The sequence below is a fragment of the Pygocentrus nattereri genome, chromosome 20 (genome assembly GCF_015220715.1).
Source record: "Pygocentrus nattereri isolate fPygNat1 chromosome 20, fPygNat1.pri, whole genome shotgun sequence".
Taxonomy (NCBI): domain Eukaryota; kingdom Metazoa; phylum Chordata; class Actinopteri; order Characiformes; family Serrasalmidae; genus Pygocentrus; species Pygocentrus nattereri.
Window position 1 is genome coordinate 9,376,599 of NC_051230.1, and position 21,864 is coordinate 9,398,462.

At 38.6% G+C, this 21,864-nt stretch overlaps 1 protein-coding gene across 2 annotated transcripts; it reads left to right on the forward strand.

Moving 5' to 3' along the window:
- The first annotated feature begins 1,352 nt into the window (after nucleotides 1-1,352).
- On the forward strand, nucleotides 1,353-20,398 carry ckap2l (cytoskeleton associated protein 2-like). 2 transcript variants are annotated; one of them, XM_017705017.2, is made up of 9 exons: nucleotides 1,353-1,547; nucleotides 5,756-5,822; nucleotides 5,938-6,001; nucleotides 6,100-7,181; nucleotides 8,135-8,333; nucleotides 10,771-10,926; nucleotides 18,879-18,936; nucleotides 19,180-19,339; nucleotides 19,692-20,398. In XM_017705017.2, the coding sequence occupies exons 1-9, from the start codon at nucleotides 1,502-1,504 to the stop codon at nucleotides 19,990-19,992; spliced, it is 2,133 nt and encodes a 710-aa protein (XP_017560506.2). In that variant the 5' UTR covers nucleotides 1,353-1,501; the 3' UTR covers nucleotides 19,993-20,398. The 2 variants fall into 2 exon arrangements, with proteins under 2 accessions (XP_017560506.2, XP_017560507.1); XM_017705018.2 differs by lacking the exons at nucleotides 1,353-1,547; nucleotides 5,756-5,822 and having other exon boundaries at nucleotides 6,104-7,181.
- Nucleotides 20,399-21,864: the final 1,466 nt, after the last annotated feature.

Here is a 21,864-nt window from a genome sequence, read left to right on the forward strand (position 1 = left end):
AAGGTTGAAAATGGGAAAGTTGATCTCCATGGCTGACACAAGGCTGTTGGATATTTTGAGGGGGAGCAGTGCTGAGGGGTGTCCACAAACATTCTCAGTCTTGAGGGTTTTCAGCTAAAGCTTTCACAATGTTTACATAATACATCAAGCTCTTTTATATAGAAAAAGAGAGGACAGCTTCTTTTTCTATTACACAGACTCTTTAATTGTGCCATCCACTGCTGTTGCAGTGTGAACACCAATTTTTGCAAATAATCAGCACCAATCACTTTGATCTTTAATAATTTAGGCTACATTACTCCTCATTAAAAAGCCATTCTGGGAAACACTAACTTCTGTATGGGTGGGACTAAATTGGTGTAGGCTGAATAGGTTCATATATGTATATGTATTTTTTGTGGCGACACAAAAACAATTAATTAAACCTGGGCACGTTTTGCAGTAACTCTGTGGACTGGTGAGTGAACATTACATTGTTAAAACTTTCGAAATGTTTACATAATACATTAAATTCCTATATGGAAAAACTGGGCAATTTCTTTTTCCATGACTTAGGCTCTTTAATTGCGCCATCCACTGCTGTTGAACTGTCTGAACACCAAAGTTTGCAGAGAATCAGCACCAATCACTACTCTCTCTCTCTACCTCTCCCTCTCTCCCTCCCTCCCTCCCTCTCACTCTCCCTCTCTCTCCCTCCCTCTCTCTCACTCTCTCTCTCTCTCTCTCTCTCTCTCTCCCTTTTATAGTTATAATTTTCCCCCTTAATAGTTTAGGCTGGGTCTCAAAACGCTGCGTGCAGCAGCAAGCCATTCAGTATCCTGCACATGTTGGAACTAAGCTTACCAATTAAATATGAAACAGAGTTATGAAGTTTTTCTTAAACAAATTTTGCCTACCAGTAGAAAGAACATTATTATTTACCACTGGGATTAGTTCAGCATTGCTAATGCTAAAGTGATGGTTCTCATGTAGGTGATGCAGAGTTGATTCCAAAAGAGTCGATTCTTCAACTCCAGTACAACTGGAAGTCAGGATCGTTTCTTGGCTAATGACTCGAAGTGGCTGGAGTCGACTCTATCGACTCAACGTATTTTCCAAAGACTTCTTGGCTGTTTCGTTGTAATTGGCTCAGCGAAAATTTGTTGAAACAAAAACAGCTGTAATCATTTGCCGAGGCTACCTGATACTGGTTATACTTACGAACTTCCATCGAGGAGTCGACTCCAACGATTCCAGCAAAAGGAGCAGAAAGTCAGAGTCGAAACCCGTGAGTGAAGTCCGGTACGCACGGAAGTGACCGTTATTTTCAAATCTTTGAACGGACCAATGAGATTGAAGGGGGCGTTAACCCCGCAACATTCAAGCAGCCGTAGGCAGTTGTTCTGGCGATTTAGCACTAGCGGAGAAGTCAGTCCTTGTTTTGGCTGTTAACTATAACCGTAAATTGCACCATAAATAAGACAAAATATAAGTACGATAACGTTATTTTGTTAGGACAACGATGGGAACGCTAACGGAAGAAGACGCGCCCAAGCTATCCCGGATAGGTAGATATATCTATCTGCTCGACTGTTTGTACCGCAGCTTGCTGTCTTTGCGCTTAGTGTTAACATTAACTTAGCAGCTGGCATCAGTGCTTCTTAAATATGTGACTACAGATAGGCTTTCTAATGGACAGAACATAGGAAAATCTTTTTGTATATTTCATATATGTATAATATATATACACCTGTAACCTTATGTGGAATGACGTGTTGTACCCTGAAGTCGTACGCCCTAGCTGCCTAGCCTAATGCTATCCTAAGTCATTATTATTGCCTTTTCTTTACTCTGTTTTTACGTTATATAACGTTAACCATTTCACGTTTGCTCAAAGTTCTTCGCCTGAATTATAAAGGAAATTCTACCGATTTTTAAAAAATTGTACGTAACGTTAATTCCGTCGACGAGATGTAAACAAATTGAAGTGGTTTGGTGTAAAATGAAAATGGTAAAGAAAGTGGGCTACACCTTCTTGGTGTGTTCCTCTAGAACTGAGCATTTAACACCAAGCCGCGCTGAATGACTTTGTTTACATCTTAACCATTTCATTATGCAGAAATTTTGAACTTACTTATTTAACTAACGCTAACTAATTGCTGCTTCACTGTAGATACAGAATCTGCATTGTGATATCGCAATCAGAATACTATTGATCCCAAACACGTTAATAATTTAAGACAAAAAAGAGACATTTGCAATATGTACAAGTTTAAATTCTTACAAATACAGTAAGTGGCAGTGGCTGTGATAATAAATATGAAGCATACTGTATAAAACAGTACAAATTATTGCACCTCTGAGTTATTGTATGCAGAACTGTGACCGTGCATTGTAGAGTATGGACTTTATAATAATGGGCCCATGTTCTATATTCATCTTTTGGATATTTTTAGGGTTCAAGCACGCAGTGCAAGAACTCTGTTGTTTTTGTCAAGATTTTTCTTATTATTCTCTTTCTTGCTCAGGCGCAAGAAATCAGCCCAGTCGGCCACAAGGGGGCGCTATAGCGAAGGTCAACGCGTTTGGTCCTATATCTCCTAAACCAGATTTTTGCCAGACATGGCACATTTTTTTTTAGGTTCCTTGGGTCCAAACAAATCACTTTTGTATTTGGACCGTTTAGCTCCGCCCACTTAGATTTTTTGCAATACTGCGAAATATGCGAAACCTACTTTTGTAAACTAGTCTGCCAATTTTCGCCCGATCCTCATGTATTTGGTCTCAAAAAATTCAGAAGAGCTCAATAATTATCAAAAACATTTTGAGTTTTCCATACAATATGGCTGCCATATGCAAATGAACACGTCTGGATAAATTCAAATGAATTCAGAATTAATTGAAAAATCTGTAACTCAAGAATCGTTCAGCCAAAAAATTTCAAACTTGACAGGCCATGTTCGGAGGTCATTCTGAGGTAGCCATTTAATTTTTATGTGCATATGTAATTAGGGGGCGGAGCAATAAAAACAGGGCATTTTCTCAGCATCCCTACAGCTGATCAAGTTGAAACTTTGCAAGCAGCATTGTATGGCGACAATACAAGTCATATTTTAAGCACAATTGGATACGTCAAAATTTGCATCCGCCATCGGCCAATAAGCATTCAGCAAGCATTTTGACAGGCTTACCATTGACCGATGATGATGAAACTTGACAGGTATCTATATGTAACCATTTTCTAACAATCTACCAAGTTTCGAAATATTTGGCCACTGGGTGTCGCTATTCACGAAATTCTCATATTATTACATGTTATTACAATATAAGTACAATTTTCACCTATAGGCACATTATGCGCATTATGGCACACAATTTGGCCTATACATGTTTATTTAAAAAGTGCATAGTTTTTTTAGTAGTCGATACCTGTTTGAAAATGCTCTTTTTCAAACTAGTCTCTGGATTTCGATCCAAACTTTTCAAATTTGGTCTAGAATGATTCTGGGGCCTCTCTAGGTAAATAATTATCAAAAAAAATTTGACTTTTCAACTCAGGGTCATGTGGATCAGTCAACTAATTACTGCGGTCATGGCATTTCTAACTTGATTTACTGTAACTCAAAGACCATTGGCCAGATCCCCTCCAAACTATAAGCATCATTGCACACTGAGACTTTAAGGGTGTATGCAACTTTTTGTCCAGATATGCCTTTAGGGGGCACTTCAGCACTCAAAAACACTTTAAAATCAATTAAATTGCTATTACAATGTTATTACAAGGTTGATCAACAAACAATTGGTGCCATATGACTCAGTTCACTCACCTGAACAACTTTCTAATTGCATGTCATGTCAAAAATTGTATGGCTTGTCTGGTATTTTGCCTTATTTTTTCAAAGATTTCACTATACAAAGGCTTATTATAGGCGGCACGGTGGCGTGGTGGGTAGCGCTGTCGCCTCACAGCAAGGAGGGCCTGGGTTCGATTCCCCGGCCAGGCGACCAGGGTCCTCTCTGTGTGGAGTTTGCATGTTCTCCCCGTGTCTGCGTGGGTTTCCCCCGGGTTCTCCGGTTTCCTCCCACAGTCCAAAGACATGCAATCAGGCCAATTGGACGTGCTAAATTGCCCCTAGGTGTGAGTGACTGTCTGTCTGTCTGCCCTGCGATGGACTGGTGACCTGTCCAGGGTGTATCCTGCCTTCCGCCCGAAGACTGCTGGAATAGGCTCCAGCTTCTCTAAGCTTCTCTGACAGAGAAGCTTAGAAAATGGATGGATGGATGGAAGGCTTATTATACAAAGGTCAAAAGGTCATTCTGACCAAAACCTGGTGAACGTCTATGGTTTTAGTCTGTGATAGCATATTGAGGCCTTTTGACTAATTCTGACCCAGTTTCACTGAGCTGCTCTACACCTAAAGGGCCCATTATGACTGCATTAGGCCTCACTATGGCCTACATCAAGTCAATGGGTTAAATACTGAACCAGTCCACTGTGCAAGTGGTACTATGTGAGAAATGCTGTCATTAGTCATGTAGTTCTGACATCTATGTTGAAAACCTCTTGGATGTTCTACAAACCAGTGTAGCTCAGTACATATGAATGGAAACTTATAATGTGGGTAAAGACCTCTGCTCGTTGTTTATGCAAACTGAAGGCCTTTTGATCAATTGACATCATTTTGGTTCTATTCGCTCGGCCTTTGAACAAGATTCAAACAGCTTGAGGCCTTTTTACACCTGATGGGCTAAACTGCTGAAGGGCTGGTACTGCTTGTACGTTCTTGAACCCGCTCGTCGCCGCTTGCGGCTATATTTTGTTTTTGTTTTGTTTTTCTCCCTGAGGTTTGCTCATGATATTTGTGTGAGATTATGTACCAGAAACAGTCCTAATTATTTTTTACATGACCTTTTTTAACATTACCCTCATAAATAAATATGCTGACTGATATATGAGCACTGGTGTGACTGGATGCCCTGTATTGTGCCTCATTTCTATAAGCATTCCAGGCTGACACACTCTTTATTACGTCTGTATGAGTGAGGCTTAATTGATAGAGGCTGAAAATCTTGTTGATGTATGTTATAAAAAAATCTATGACATCTTAAAAACAGTTAATTTAGACTGGGTAATTTTTGCAGCTTAGTTTTCATATATGAGCTGTATTCTCAGGGAGTAAACATTACCTACATTTTGAAAACTTCTGCAATGTTAACACTAACATTTTATCAGACTTTGTTTATTGAGAAGGCAAGGACACTTAGTTTTTTTTCATGACATAGGCCTTTTATTTATGGCCTCCTTTTGCAGACAATTAGCACTAATCACTTTTTAACACTCCTCTTGTCTCCCAGCTCTAGTGCCATTAGTAAGTTGTTCAACATGATTATAGTCATCAATTTCTTCATTTGAATTATGTTCAAAATACTGAATTGTGAAAACAGTATAATGAATGAATTGAATCAAGTTGTGGGCTGAGTGTAACATCACGCCCATGTAAAGAATGTGTCACATTCTACATTGTCAAGTGAGAAACGTGACTGTTTTGAAAAGACAGTTCATACTGTAGTGCTGCAAGTGGCAATGCTTAATCAGAAGTTGACTCTATTACTGTTACCCAAGGTGTTATCACCACTCCTTTTATTTCTGTTTGAGTATGGATGGATTGATTTTGCTTCAGGCATTCTTTTTCAACATTACACAGCCTTGATATTCAATATGTTGGTTTGATAAAGTCTTATTAATTGTGTAATCAAGTGATTTGTTAATTCACAGAATTGCGCAAGCAGAAACTTGCAGAGTACTTGTTGACGAAAGGCAGGTTTAAACCACCAAATCCAAAGTAAGTCCTTACTCATATAAATGAGTTTTTATTCCCCTGATGTCAAACTTGAATTTTAGACAGTTGGACAGAGAAGTGGCCAGTGATTGATTGATTTTTGTCAATTTTCTTCAAGGCCTTATCTTAAGGAGAGTGCAGTTCTGAAGAAGAACCCAGGAGTTATGCAGAGGTCCTGCGCTGTAAGTTTACAGACCATAGTTCTGAAAGCTGTTCTTGTTTTGGTTAATTGAGAGGTAGGTTCTTCAGCTGACATTTGTGACCTTTCTGCTTTTCTCAGTCAGGCAAAGGAAAGGAAAACAGTGCCCCAACATGTGTGAATAAAGATGTAAAGATGAGAGGTGCCCTGACAGAGAAGAATAAAAGCACTGATACTTCAAAAAAGGAGATGAGAACTCTGTCCAGAGTTCCTTCTGGCACTCTTCAGCATTCCACACTCAAACCCATTGTGTCTCAAATACCCATGCAACATTGCAGAACACTCTCCAAAGGAACAGCTACTGTCAGAAACATCTCTATTAAAGACCAGCAAGCAAAATCAACTATTCAAACAAGTTTTGGGACACACAAACAATCTAAGACTGTTAAGGTCACTCGAGAATCTGGGATTGGGCAAGCAGAAACTGCTCATGGGACATGTTCTGTCAGATCATATGCAAGCACTGCCAAGACAGACCAGCCAAAGAAGCAGTTTGTTGATAGAATGGATTCTTATTCTGATAAAGTGATTTCCAGAACTCATATTAAATGTCCCACAACAGCAGAGCAGTTGCGAAACATGGCGTCAAGCAGGACTGAGGCAAAAGCAATGACTAAAGCACAGAATAGATTCCCGCAGATGTCCACCAGTAAGACGGGTGTAGCAAAACGATGGGGTAGTCATGATTTAGGCAGAGCTTGCAGTGGCACTGTACAGATTGATAAACCTTTGGTCAGGAATTCACAGACAGAAAAAGGCAGGTCAGAAACAACTCAGAATAAGTCACTTTCTCAAACAAACGAGCCAGGAAAAAAGCCTGGTCGCACTGCCATACAAATAACATCTACCACAGAGAAACAAAGATCGACTCTTTTTTCAAAAGTTAATAATGCTGCAGATGTTTCCAAAACAACAAAAGTGACCACAGCAGGCAGTAAAAGTGCGCTTCCAAGGCCGTGCACCACGGTTAAATTGCCCTTAAACCCCACTGTTCGCGCTTCAGTGCCACCGAGTTTTCCACAACAGTCCAAGAACTCCAGCAACACCAAGGGGACAATGCAGCTTAAGACCCCCAAAACACAGTTCAACCCTGGGACCCAGGGTGTTAGGACTGTCCCGCTGGATGGAAGAAAGAACTCATCTGCTGCTCAGGAAGAAAGAATGTGAGTTTAGATTTTATGCAATTACATTTTTTCAATTGAACCATGCTTTGAGTTTAATTTGTTTCCTTATGAATCCTGAGGGCTTAGTGTAAATGAATTGTCCTGAATTTAAAGAATTCCACTTTTGTTTCAAAGTTTCTGTACAATTTAACAGTTGAGATGTAAACAAACATTGAAATATCAGCAAAGCCATGTTTTGGTGTGAAATGGTGCAGTAGTGGTGAAAGGAACCAAGAATTGTGATGTCTACAACACAAATATGTCCATTTTATTTACCATACAAAATCGCCAGTGAATCTACAAGTGTGTTTTGAGATAGTATATTTAAAGTAGATATTGGTAAATCAAAGAGGTTTTCTGGGGTTAAGGTTTGGGGTGGTGGTAGTACCATCACCATCATCATCATCATCATCATCATCATCATTATTATTATTATTATTATTATTGTGTTGGTGCAGTGGGTAGTGCTGTTGCCTCACAGCAAGGAGTCAGACCATTTGGACATGTTAAATTGCCCCTTTGTATGAGAAGTGTGCATGTCCATGCATGTACTTCTGTGACCCGAATAGAATAAAATGTTTTAAGACCTAAAACAATCATAAAACAGTGTCTCTGATAACAAGAAACATCTTTATAACCCTTTTGTGTAATCGCTTTCTGTGAGGCCAACTTTTAGAGAAATTAAATGCTTCAGACATCTGGTTTGTATTGCCGCCACTATGAGCAATTCTGACTTGGAACTTTCTTCTGCAGTGCACCATTTCATGTTATACCAGTCTGAATGCTTTTGTTTGTACCTTAACCAATTAATTATGCCAAAATGTTGAGACTTAGTGGAATTACCCTTTTAATACTGCATAATTTTTCATTTAGAAAGTAGCCTCACATCCTTGATCAAACATGTATAAAGAGATCATATTTCTTAATTACATAAATTGCTACATCCTAAACAGGCGTAAACTGCAGGAATGGCGAGAATCAAGAGGCATAACATATAAACGTCCTCCGATGCCTGTTAAGCCAGTGAGGAGGAAGACTACTGCTGCTCTTTCTCAGAGTTACTGGACTACTATAGAACAGGAAGATGAGGTCCACGGCTTTGTTTGTGCCGTGGATCAATCACTGAATGACTGCATCAAACTTCTACAGCAGGTAACATTGTGCTGCTTCTGTGGCTTTAAGCAATGTTCATCCAGGGTAACACTTGTATTCAGGATAACTAATGTAAAAAAATTATGCATGGAAATTCCACAGAAAAACAAATAGTTCAGTTTGTTGACCTAAATAACTTGGAGTGGTTTGATGTGTTAATTAGGGTTGCAGCAGTATGAGATTTTCATAGTAAAATAACTCAGAAAACATCACAGTATATGGTCTTTCACAGTTAGTAAAAGCAGGATTTTACTGTTGTAGTTTCTTGAGGTGGAGCACTTTTGAACTATTTTGTAACAAACTAATGGTTGTTTTCATTATGGATTAATCTGCTGATTGTTTTCTACATCAATCAATTGATTTTTTTTTGGTTAATAAAAGTTCTGAAAATTGTGAAAATGGTCATCACAAGTGCTCTAAATGATTATCAAAGTAGTTATTTTAAATATTAGTTTATTGTAATGTTATTGTAATTGACAAAATACCAGTCATATGCAAATGTACATGATATGGTAACTTGTCAATTTTCATTTCATGGTATACCATGAATGCAATATAATGCTGCAACACCATCGGTGGTGGACTGTAGAGAAACTTACCAGCTTGGATTTCATTACATTTGGTGATGGGGACGAGTAACAGTGTCTACAATGCAAATATAGCCTTGTTATTTAATATTCAAAATGACCAGTGAACTTAGAAGTGTTATGAGTTATGTGTTATATGTGTGCACATAATGTTGGTAAACCAGATTGATGTTTTCTTTGAGTATTGAATTACCGTACATGTACCACTTTGCCATGAAGATATTTTAAAAATTGTTTTAAGCCAAAAGCTTATAACTAAACTATTGTAAAACACTGTCTTGAGTATCGGGCAAAATATATGTAATCGTTTCATATACAGTGGTGTGAAAAAGTGTTTGCCCCCTTCCTGATTTCTTATTCGTTTGCATGTTTGTCACACTTAAATGTTTCAAATCACCGAACAAATTTAAATATTAGACAAAGATAACACAAATAAACACAAAATGCAGTTTATAAATGAAGGTCTTTATTATTTAGGGGAAAAAGAAATCCAAACCTTCAGGGCCCTGTGTGAAAAAGTGATTGCCCACTAAACCTAATAACTGGTTGGGCCCCCTTAGCAGCAACAACTGCAATCAAGCATTTGCGATAACTGGCAGTGAGACTTTTATAGCGCTGTTGACCCACTCATCTTTGCAGAATTGTTGTAATTCAGCCACATTGGAGGGTTTCGGAGCATGAACCGCCTTTTAAGGTCACGCCACAGCATCGCAATCGGATTCAGGTCAGGACATTGACTAGGCCACTCCAAAGTCTTAATTTAGTTTTTCTGAAGCCATTCATAAGTGGACTTGCTGGTGTGTTTTGGATCATTGTCCTGCTGCAGAACTCAAAGGCGCTTCAGCTTAAGGTCACGAACAGATGGCTGGACATTCTCTTTCAGGATTTTTTTGGTAGAGAGCAGAATTGATGGCTCCATTTACCACAGCAAGTCTTCTGGGTCCTGAAGCAGCAAACCAGCCCCAGACCATCACACTACCGCCACCATATTTTACTGATGGTGTGATGTTCCTTTTCTGAAATGCTGTGTTACTTCTACACTAGATGTAATGGGAAATACACGTTCCAAAAAGTTAAACTTTTGTCTCATCAGTCTACAGAGTATTCTCCCAAAAGTCTTGGGGATCATCAAGATGTTTTCTGGACAAAACTGAGACAAGCCTTTATGTTCTTTTTGCTCAGCAGTGGTTTTCATCTTGGAACTCTGCCATGCAGGCCATTTTTGCCCAGTCTCTTTCTTATGGTGGAGTCATGAATACTGACCTTAATTGAGGCAAGTGAGGCCTGCAGTTGGATGTTGTTGTGGGGTCTTCAGTTTTACACACAGGGCCCTGTAGGTTTGGATTTTTTTTCCCTTAATAATAAAGACCTTAATTTATAAACTGCATTTTGTCTTTACTCGTTATCTCTGCCTAATGTTTAAATTTGTTTGGTGATCTGAAACATTTAAGTGTGACAAACATGCAAAAGAATAAGAAATCAGGAAGGGGCAAACACTTTTTCACACCACTGAAATAACTTTGTGATGTAGCTTTAAGAGGCATTCAACATTTCTGATTCCCGTCACTACAGCTGGGAACAGTTTTGACTGAGTGCATTTTACAACTACTTTTTATTGCTCTGTTTAAAATGTTTCAGTTCAACACTTGAAGTGTTCCCCTGAACTGATTCAGCATCTTTGAATTTCCCATCTGTATTACACTAATGAAAAAAAAATGTTATTTTCCTGATGCCGGTCTAGTTCTTCCAAATCAAGTGTTATCAGGTTACGTTTGTTGGTTGCTTCATGTTGTGCCTTTTCCTGTAAGTTTCTCTCTTCCTTTTCTCTGTCTTGATTTGATACACAACAGGGCTTTCCTGTGGACCAAGTGAGAGATGTTGTGACTCGGCTGCCAATGGCGAAGAAATTTGCCAAGTACTGGATCTGCCAGGTCAGGCTGATGGAAAGAGAGGGAAACCTTGACATTTTGCCAACGTTTGAGGAGGCTATTCGTGTTGTCAGAGAAGTATGCTATATCAATCTCCTTTTGTTCTTTCTCGTGCAGTCTCAAATTGGCTCTCATTCACACAAATTCTTAATTAGCTTTGTCTTCTGACTTTTCTCTTTTTCCACTTTGACCTCAGGCCTAGAACTAGAACCTTCCTTTTCATTTGATACCAGTAATGGTTTGTACTGTTCCAGCTAAGCTAAGTCTTGGCTCAGTTTGAAAGAAGAATTCGAAGACAGGCAGGGATGTATTATTTGGAAAACTAGTTTTTCAGATCTGAATTTTGTTTTGGCAGTGATTGAGTCTATGTGCGTAGCATACATAATAGCAATAAATCTAAAATTGAAGGTTGAATGCATCACTTTTCCCACAAACAGGGCCTGGGAAGCTCTCAGTCATAGAATCTGCTGGTAATTTTTTATTATATCAGAGGGTGCCTAAAGAAAATGTGAGACAATCTGTCCAAAAATTAAAGCTGAAGCAGAGGTGGACCATGCAAGATGACAATGACCCAAAACGTTCCACTAAATCCACCAAGGAATGGCTCAAAAGAGAGAAATGTAGAGTTCTGGAATGGCCAAGTCAAAGCCCATATCTAAGTTCTGATGAGATACTTTGTGGTTATTTGAAACTGGTTGTTCATGCAAGAAACCCCTGTAAACATTACACAGCTGAAAGAACTCTGCATGGAGGACTGGGGAAAACTGGTGACAGTATGGATAGTGTTTCTCCAGAATATTCTGTCTTCTGTTTGGGTCTTCAGGCTTCTCAATGGCTGGCTCATGATTCCTCTAATTGTATTTATCCATCTTGTAGTTGATCGTCCTCTTCTATCTTAAACTCTTCCAAGCATAATTGTCTCTTCCAATGAACTAGTTCTTCTCAAAATATGTCCAAAGGAACAGACCTTCAGTTGATTAACTGGGTTTTGAGTGAGAATTGAGGCTTGGTTGGTCTAGAATACATTCATTTTCTTTGCTGTCCAAGATACTGTCAAAAGTGTTCGCCAACATTAAATTTCAATGTCGTTATTTTTCCTGACACGCTTGTTTATGGTCCAGCTTTGGCATTCATAAAGAACCACACAGGAACTCCTAGCCTGGACAATTCTGATCTTTCTAGAGAGAAAACATTACATTCAAAGATCCTTCCAAGCTGCTTCATCCGAGTTCTGCCAAGTGCTGTTGCATTCCTTCAGTGCTGGATCCTGTGTTGTTAATAATTGATCCAATCGGAAAAAAATGTCGGCCATGTCCACGTCTTCTCCATCAATGGTGAAGTTGGCTGTTTTTCCTGTCGTCATACCTATAGTCTTCTTCATATTGTCTTGAAGTCCCATCTGTTCACTCTGTTCTTTAATCTCCCTTATAGGGGCTTTCTGGTCATCCAGATTTTCTGCTGTGAGTGTAGTATCATCCAAATATCAAAAGTTATTCCGCCAATCCAGAATTCTTGATCATCTTTCTCCACTTGTATTTGTCTCACTGTGGGCTCTACGTTTTCTGTCCTGACTGTGGCTTGTTGATCAGTGTATAGATTCCTCATTAGAACATTAGAGATGCTCTGGTATTCCCATTTTCCACAAAAATATCTGTCGTTCCTCTGCCTTTCCTGAATTCTGCTTGCATGTCTGGCAGACTGGGGGCAGTCGTGGCCTGGAGGTTAGGGAACAAGCCCTGTGACCGGAAGGTTGCTGGTTCGATCCCCTTGGTTGACAGTCCATGACTGAAGTGCCTTTGAGCAAGGCACCTAACCCCCAATTGCTCACCGGGCGCCGTGGATAGGGCTGCCCACTGCTCTGGACAAGTTTGCTCACTGCACCCTAGTGTGTGTTTACTAGCGTGCATGTATGTGGGTGTTTCACTGCAGAGATGGGTTAAATGCAGAGGTCTAATTTCACAGTGTGCAAACACAGTGACAAATGGTTGTCATTCATTCATTCATTCATTCTCTTTCAGTGTAAGGCTCTAATCGGAGTTGAATGATCTTTAAGCATAATTTTACTGCTGTGTGGTGTAAATACTTTGCACACTTTCTTATCTTTCTTGTTTGGTATTCTGATATAAACTGGCATAGTCTGCCAGCCATTGAAAATTTTCCTCTATTTGTTGGCATAATGTGGTCAGTACTTCAGCCAAATCTTCAGAAACCATACCCAGGCATGATTACTGTCAGATCTGTTGAATTTAAACATCACTTAAATAGAACCTGTGTGGCATTGTGAAGCAGACTAGAAGGTCTCAAACCGCAGCACATGATGCCCTGTGTGACATTCAAATATAGATGCCAAACAAAGTTGTTGAAATCTACCAGTCTGGAAAGGGTTACCAAGCCATTGTTAAGGCTCTGGGACTCCCGCAAACCATAGTGAGGGCTATTATTCACAAATGGAGAAAACTTGGAACCGTGGTGAACCCTCCCAGGAGTGGCCGGCCTACCAAAATTTCAGCAAAATTACATCAATGGCTCATCTAGAAGGTAACAAAAGTATCCAGATGACCATCTAATGAACTGCCTATTTCACTTTCCTCAGTTAAGGTCAGTGTACATGGTTCTACAGTAAGAAAGACACTGGACAAAGATGGCATTCATGAAAGAGTTGCAAGGCACAAACCTCTGCTGGCCAGAATGAACAAAGGCTCTTCTCACATAATTTTCTGTGGTCTGATGAGTCAAAGGTGGAACCTTTTGGAAGACACGAGTGCCATTACAACTGGCAGAAAGCTAACTCTACGTTCCACCATAAGAACACCATACCAACAGTCAATCATGGTGGTGATGTGATGGTCTGCTTTCTGTAGGACCTAGACAACATGTCATAATCGATGAAACCATGATTTCTACTCTCAGAAAATCCTAAAGGAGAATGTCTGCATCACTTTGTGAGTTAAAATTTAAGCATGATTGGGTTATGCAGCAGGGCAATTATTAATAGTACACAAGCAAGTCCACCTCTGAATGGCTTGAAAGAAACAAAATTAAGGTTTTGGAGTGGCAGAGTCAAAGTCCTGACTTGAATCTCATTGAGATGTGGTGCCAGGACTTTAAATGGGCAGTTCATAACGGAAAACCCTCCAATGTGGCTGAATTAAAACAATTCTGCAAAGAAGAGTGGGCCACATTTCTTCTATAGTGATGTAAAAATTCATTTACATTTAAGGCATTTTGACAGACGCTCTTATGCAGAGCGACTTACAGTTTGATCATTTTACACATGTAGGCGAAGGTGATGTTAGGAGTCTTGCCCAAGGACTCTTATTAGTATAGTGTAGGGTGCTTACCCAGGTGGGGATTGAACCCCAGTCTACAGCATAGAAGGCAGAGGTGTTACCCACTACACTAACCAACCAAATTCACTGTTAAAATAGGCAAATTATGCAGACAGGCGCTGAGACAAGCATGTTAAAGCTTGTGTTCCCTTGTTTGGTGCAGACCATCATAAAAATGCAAACTGTTACACAGTTGACTTGGAAGCAGACCAAGACCCTTGGTTTTTGTCTGACCACACTTCAATTGTTTGCTGCAGACCTTTGTACAGGTGTAATGTTCATACATATCAGAATGGACCACAGTAAAGAAAATGTTTTGAGCAGTCTGCACCAAACAATCATCTTGGTGTGTGAAAGCACCGTAGGATGATCCTCAAAATTCTTGAATGTACTGGAAACATATTTTTGGACATTTTTTTTAAAAACTGCCCATTGGCATTGCTTGATTACAGTCCATGGATAATTTGGCATTGTAGAACAGATTGTGGGTGTTGCCAGTTATCCCTGCTATAGCATATGCCTTTAGATGAAACACTGGGAACAGTAAATAACTAGAAAACACCAGTACCATTTCACTGCTTTGTTGTGGTGCTTTATTGTTAGGTTTTTAATGTTATGAATAATAGGTTGTGTGTAAGTGATATTGTAGCTGGTAGGAGTATTTTTTTAGGATTGATTACTCATACAGTCATATGCAAAATTTTTAATACTCTGGTAAAATTACATGTTTTGATATTTTTATAAATGAAAATAAAATTGTTTACACTTGGAGTGCCTAATCTTGGTCCTGGAGATCTGCCACCCTTGAGAATTTGGATCAAACACACTGGCTGTAATTTCTTGGAATAAATGTGTTGGATTAGAGTTGGAGCAAAACTGGCTGGTAGATCTCCAGTCAGATCTGAACAGGGTGGTAGATTTCCAAGACCAAGGTTGGACACCACTGCTTTACAGGGAACACACTTGTTTGGCATTTTCAGCTTTTTTAAGTGCACAGATTTTATGTATTTGGTAAGTTTAACACATCAGGAAAAATAAAACGTAGAATAATGAATGAGCCATTACTTTTGCACAGGCCATATTTTCTAGGTTATTTCCCCCTGACTACATATACAGTTGTGCTCAAAAGTTTACATGTCCCAGCTTGAAAGCAGTTTTTGCTTTCTTGGCCTTTTTTCAGAGAATATGAATGATGACACAAACATCTTGTCCACTCATGCTTAGTGGTTGGGTGAAACCATTTATTGTCAAACGACTATTTTAAAATCATAATGACAACAAAAAACATCCAAATGACCCTGATCAAAAGTTGACATACCCCAGTTCTTAATACCGTGTATTGCCCCCTCTAACATCAATGACAGCCTGAAGACTTTTGTAGTAGTTGTGGATGAGGCTCTTTATTTTCTCAGATGGTAAAGCTGCCCATTCTTCTTGGCAAAAAGCCTCCAATTCCTAGGCTGTCTTGCATGAACTACGTGCTTGAGATCTCCCCAGAGTGGCTCAATGATATTGAGGTCAGGAGACTGAGATGGCCACTCCAGAACCATCACTTCATTTTGCTGTAGCCAATGACAGGTCGACTTGGCCTTGTGTTTTGGATCGTTGTCATGTTGGAACGTCCAAGTACGTCCCATGCACAGCTTCCAGGCTGATGTGTGCAAATTTGCCTCCAGTATTTGCTGATAACATGCTGCATTCATCTTTTTGTTCAACTTTGACCGAGTTTCCTGTGCCTTTGTAGCTCGTCACATCAGTGATCCACCTCCGTGCTTTACAGTAGGAATTCCTTTCATCATAGGCCTTGTTGAGACCTCTCCAAATGTAACGTTTATGGTTGTGGCCAAGAAGTTCAATTTTTGGTCTCATCACTCCAAATTACCTTGTTCTGGAAGTTTTGAGGCTTGTCTCTGTGCTGTTTGGCATATTGTAGGCGAGATACTTTGTGGCATTTGCGCAGTAATGGCTTTTCTCTGGCAACTTGACCATGCAGCCAATTTTCTTTAAGTGCCTCCTTATTGTGCATCTTGAAGCAGCCACACTGCTAGTTTTCAAAGAGTCCTGTATTTCAGCTGATGTTATTCGTGGGTTTTTCTTTGCATCCCGAACAATTTTCCTAGCAGTTGTGGCTGAAATTTCCCGTAGATTCCCGTAGATCCGTTGACAATTCTTTTGCTTTCCCCATGACTCAGAATCCAGAAACGTCAGTGGCTGGATGAATGACAGATGCAAGAGTCTGTCTGGATCCCAGAAACTCACTCAGCTTTTATGCACACACACACACTGATTACATGCAAATAGATCACAGGTGAGGATGTTGCCTTTAGTAGCCATTCAAACCCATTTGTGTCAACTTCTGTGCATGTTATCAGGCCAAAATCACCAGGGTATGTAAACTTTTGATCAGAGTAATTTGGGTAGTTTCTGTTGTCATTATGATTTAAAAAGAGAAAACACAGTCGTTTGAGAAGCATGAGTGGAACAAATGTTTTTGTGTTATCATTCACATTTTCTGAAAAAAGGCCAAGAAAGCAAAATTCTGACGGGGTATGTAAACTATTGAGCACATCTGTATTAAACAAATAAATGGTAATTATGCATTGTAATATGCAGAAGTATGTTCTCTGTAGAGGATTTATATATTAAAGTCAAGAAAACATGTTATTTGTCCAGGGTCACCCAAGCTTTTGCAGATGATGAACTGTAATGATCATCCAAATGGGTAATTATGCAACATTTCTTGTGAAATCAGGATTGGGATCAGGAAATTTGTTCTCTGTTTCTGTAAGAGCCATTGCTTTTCTGGGAAGGTATTTGTCTCGTGTTGGCGCACAGTGCTGCAGCAATTTGATCCTGTCTGCTGCAAGAGTGAAATTGTAGAAATGTTAGTCAGATTTGCCTTTTAAACAAAGCTCACAGTTTAATCCCAGTGGTGTTCAGTGTTCAAGGGGACCTAATTTCTGGATATATACATTGCTATGCTTAATCAGCTTAGGAGATGTTGGGCGGTATGACGTTAATACAGTATTTGAAAAAATACAGAACAAAGTTCTGTTTTTGAGGTGGTGTGGAAGCATTAGCTCGCCAAGATCATGTTATGGTATTAGACTATAGATCCAAACAGTGCCACAAACCACAGAACAGTTCAATTTTTTGCCTTTCTGTCCCTTCAACAGCTTGAAAGCGGAGCTTTACCGCTCCGATTAAAATTTTTAGTCATCTAAACTTGTGTCCGTGCTTTAGTTAGCCGAATGGAACACGTTCTGTGGTGCTAGAGAAGCTAGCCCTAACCAGCTCCTGTCTTATAATTAGCAATACTGTTTAGCATTTTAGCAGTTTGATGGATGATTTTGATTCTTTGAAATGCTGGCTTGAAAATTGTCCACTGTGTTCACTTTTTTTTCAATTTTGAAATAACACTAGACGAGATGGCAAAAAGTGTTTAAGGGACTTCTACCACCAGTAGCTCAGCTTTTTTTTTGTTGTTTGTTTGTTTTCAGACAAATACCCTCATATACTATATTGCCTGGTGTAATGTTAAGAAGACATGAGGGTATAAAAAATTAAATAGATAAAATATTGATTTCGCACAAGCTTAGAGGTTAGGGTGTTCTCGAAAGTGGGAAAGCATTTTGAATTAATTGATCAATTTAACTTTACTCCCATTGTGTGTTAAATTATATTAACCTCTTATTCACCAGGGTATATTTTGGTTTTTCCATCTGAATTTACATGACCAATTCCTAAGGCAAATTATTCAGTAACTGCATGAAATAACTGCACATTTTTATATATGTATCTATTTATGTAGTTGTAAAAGCTCCCCTGAAATTAACAGAAAATGTTTTATGATCATACACACATTACTATATGCTTACAATTTACTGCTGAAAGCCAAAGCCAAAAATCTTAGATGCTCTTTGTATTATTTTATAAAAATATTTTTACAGAGTATTTCACTGAAGAGACACCATCTGTTTATAGTTTATAGTCCAGATTTGTGGGAAAATGGGTTGACTTTCAGTAGATAAATAAATTGGTGAATTCAGCTTTTTATTATAAGGGTTTAAAATAACATTACCCATCTATTTGACTGGAAAGAAGCGTTACAGCCTCATACGACACCCACCTTTTCAATGAAATATGAAATCCCTACCCCCAAACACAAACTTTTTCCTTCTCTCTATTTCTCCAAACTGGTTCCACAAAGTATGAAGAACAGTAATGTCCAGGATGTTATTGTATACTGTTCCGTCAAGTTTTGACATCACATTTACAGTAATGAAAAACTAGCTTTCTGTAACTTTTTTTTTTGCTGCTGTTGCTCCCAGAGACAGTTTGCAATGATGTACTGATTTGCTTAAAGAGACATGTGATATATATGTGTGGCTATAGCAGCAAAAAAAATTAAATAAATTAAAAAGGAGCTCTTGTATTATGTTACTGCATCAATCAGTACATCAGTAATCTAACTAGTGCTGAATTCTGCTGCCAGTGTTCCTCGATTACATGTGCATGCATGCAAATTAACACCTGTGCTAGAAATAAAGTTGAATACCACTAACATGACAGTCTGAATACTTTGGGATGTAAAATGTGTGAAACAGACTTAACGTAATGGACAAAACATGAATGCAACAAGTTTCAGTCTGTTTGGCTACAGCACTGTGAATAATAAAATGTATTGTCTTTTATCCACAGCCTGTGGACGAACTGCGCTCTGTGGTTTTTGAGATCCTGAAAAAGAAAGAGGCAAAAGGTAACAAGGGAGATGAATATTTAATTCTTAATCTATATTTCCATTTCTCTTTTAGTTCTGAATTTATTTGGGAAATTAACTTACGCAGCTTCAGTGTTGAGTTTTAGAAGTTTTATAGTTTACCTTAAAGGTGTGACTTTTTTGTCACAAAACAATATATATCAGTAGCTAATCCTATTATATTGCATTGCTGTAACAAACATGGAAATCATCAAATTTTTAATTTATTTTCATTTTTTTTAGCTTCATGTTTCACTCCGGTGCAGAAAGAGAAGGAAGTGCATAGTGAGGAAGAGGAAAAGTCCCACTATGACATGCAAACCCCAAAACCTGTTGGTGCATTGATCCGTGGTGAAAAGGGAGACTCATCTGTAATAAAATACAAGATCACTGCTACTCCTGGGTATTTTTTTTTTTCTCTTTCTATTTTTGTGCACTGATAACTTGCCATTCTTTTGTAGATCATGTTGCTTGAACCACTGGCAAAATTCGAAAAGGGTCATAGTCTTAAAAGATCATGGTCATAGATTCAAATCAGAGTTATTAAAAATGAACAACACATTTCATAGTGTTTGACAATCTTATCTTATGGAGGATTACTGAACACTGTTCATAGAATTGGTGCCTGTTCCTACATATGATGCAGTTGTTCAGTGCACCTTTGTCTTCTGCCATTTACCCCTGTTTTTGTTAGAGTTGTAAGGGTTTTATCGTGTGATATGGTCATATCTAATATGAATGTGGTTTGTGTTTAGCGGGAAAAGGAGCCAGCAGAGGGAGAAATCGCAGCGAGTTAATGGCCATGAAATTCGTTTCTTTACTCCGGTACGCCGTTCCCTGCGAATCGAGAAAACGGGTCCTCGGTACCCAGCGGCCCTGCAGGAGCAGGACCCTTGTGTGACCTCACTCCAAGACCTTTTGACAGATGGTGAAAGCGGGGCTGACGGCACACGTGCAGTAGAGCCACCAGACTCCCCGCTCTATGTGTACCGTGAGAACGAAGCCCTGAAAGAGCGAGTTCAGATTGAACTGGTTTATGAGGAGGCAGATGTGTGATTATCATTACTAAATAGATGTCATACTGCTTTTAAAACTACATTTTTCTTCAACATCCTGGATGTCTGAACTAAGCAGTGTGATGTGAACAATCACTGAAGGAGGGAAGTGATTCATACGTTCAAGTGATTCACTTTCAGTAATAATGAGAGTGAAAGGTCATGTACTCATCAGCTCAGATATCTCAAGTCTTGCTCAAAGCAGTAATAGGGAAAGGAGGGTCTTGTAAATGATTTCTCTTAATATTTTACAGAGAGCATGTAATTCTGTACAAAGCTTTGGGGTTGACTTTTCCATTCTGTAGATGTGCTAGAAAGAGGTTGTTACTGTTGAATGTACATATCTTCACATGACTGTGGGAGCACAGTGCACATGTTTAATGAAATAAATAATGTTTTTATGGTTATACAGTGCTTGTTTTTTATTTTATTTATTTTTGAGGTGGTGTTTGAGTTTATTCCATAGTCAATCAATAAACTATATTCAATAATGAGCTATTATCTGAGACCATTTATACACCTGAGTCAGTGTGGCCAAACAAAAATTAACAGGCTTAAATAAAAATGATTGCATTTTGTTTAAGAACATTTGACTATATTTGGTTAAATAATTTTCATATATGGTCCATTCTGCCAAATTATTTAGTCCCATAGTGGAGAGAAAAAAATGATCTTGGATGTTGGTAAAAATTGTGTAATGATCTATTTAAACTTATTACTGCATTAATAGATATAATAAGCTAAATATATTAAAAATCATCATTTATAGGGCACTTTCTCTAACCCCTACAATTAAAAACATATTTTTGATTTCTTTTAAAGTGAAGTTAAAAGATTTGGATTTATCGTGACTTGTTTTCCTTTTTTGTTATTACTATTGATGATTTTGTGTGTGCACAGCTGTTCACAGCTGTTTGCTAGTTTGCTTGAGTTCTGCTCAAAGTGAGCTACAGGTGCTTCTACCTAAACATTCACTACTGAAACATTTGGTAAAGTTTTAGTAGTGTTGTTATTGTGTTGGTACTGGGGTCATTCTACAGAAATGTCCATGTTTAGTGTTTGCAGATATATTACACTTGGAAAAAATAATGATAGGGTTGCAATTAATTATTTTTAAATTAGTTATTTTAACAATTACACCTTCTAGAGCCATCAGTTTAGCAATATTGGTCTTTAAATCAATTATCTAGAATTCCAAGCACCACAGAAGTGCTCATCCCCACAGCCATGTGTAAAGGTTGAACGCCATGATTTTCTGCAATATTACATTTATGGCATTTGGCTGACGCTCTTATCCAGAGCAACTTACAATTTGATTATTTTTACACAGGTAGGCAGAGGTAGTGTTAGGAGTCTTGCCCAAGGACTCTTATTGGTATAGTGTAGGGTCTTTGCCAAGGTGGGGATTGAACCCCAGTCTACGGTGTAGAAGGCAGAGATGTTACCCACTACACTAACCAACCACTAACTGCAGTAATATCTATAGAACCATGAAATATATAAATTAAATGACATAAAGAAGACATATGCTAAACATGAAATACAATGAAAGTTGTGGCCTCCAGGTGCCGAGTCACTGGTGTTACAGCGCAAACAAAAATCTCTTATTTTGAATAAAAATCACACCAATGACATCACTCGACTTCCTTTTGCCTTTTTTTCTGAACATCTATGAAAAGAGCACATGGTAAGTCCAGTGTCTTTTCAGTTATCAGTTTGTTAGTTATCAATTTTTTCTAGCTCATGATTTCATATGAAGCTTTTCGTTGAGGCCACTGGTGTGACCCACTTTATGCTTAGGTAAGTGTGAAAAAATACAATATAAATGCATTAAATGACATTTTAGTGGATTTTCAATGGTTGACAACATGTG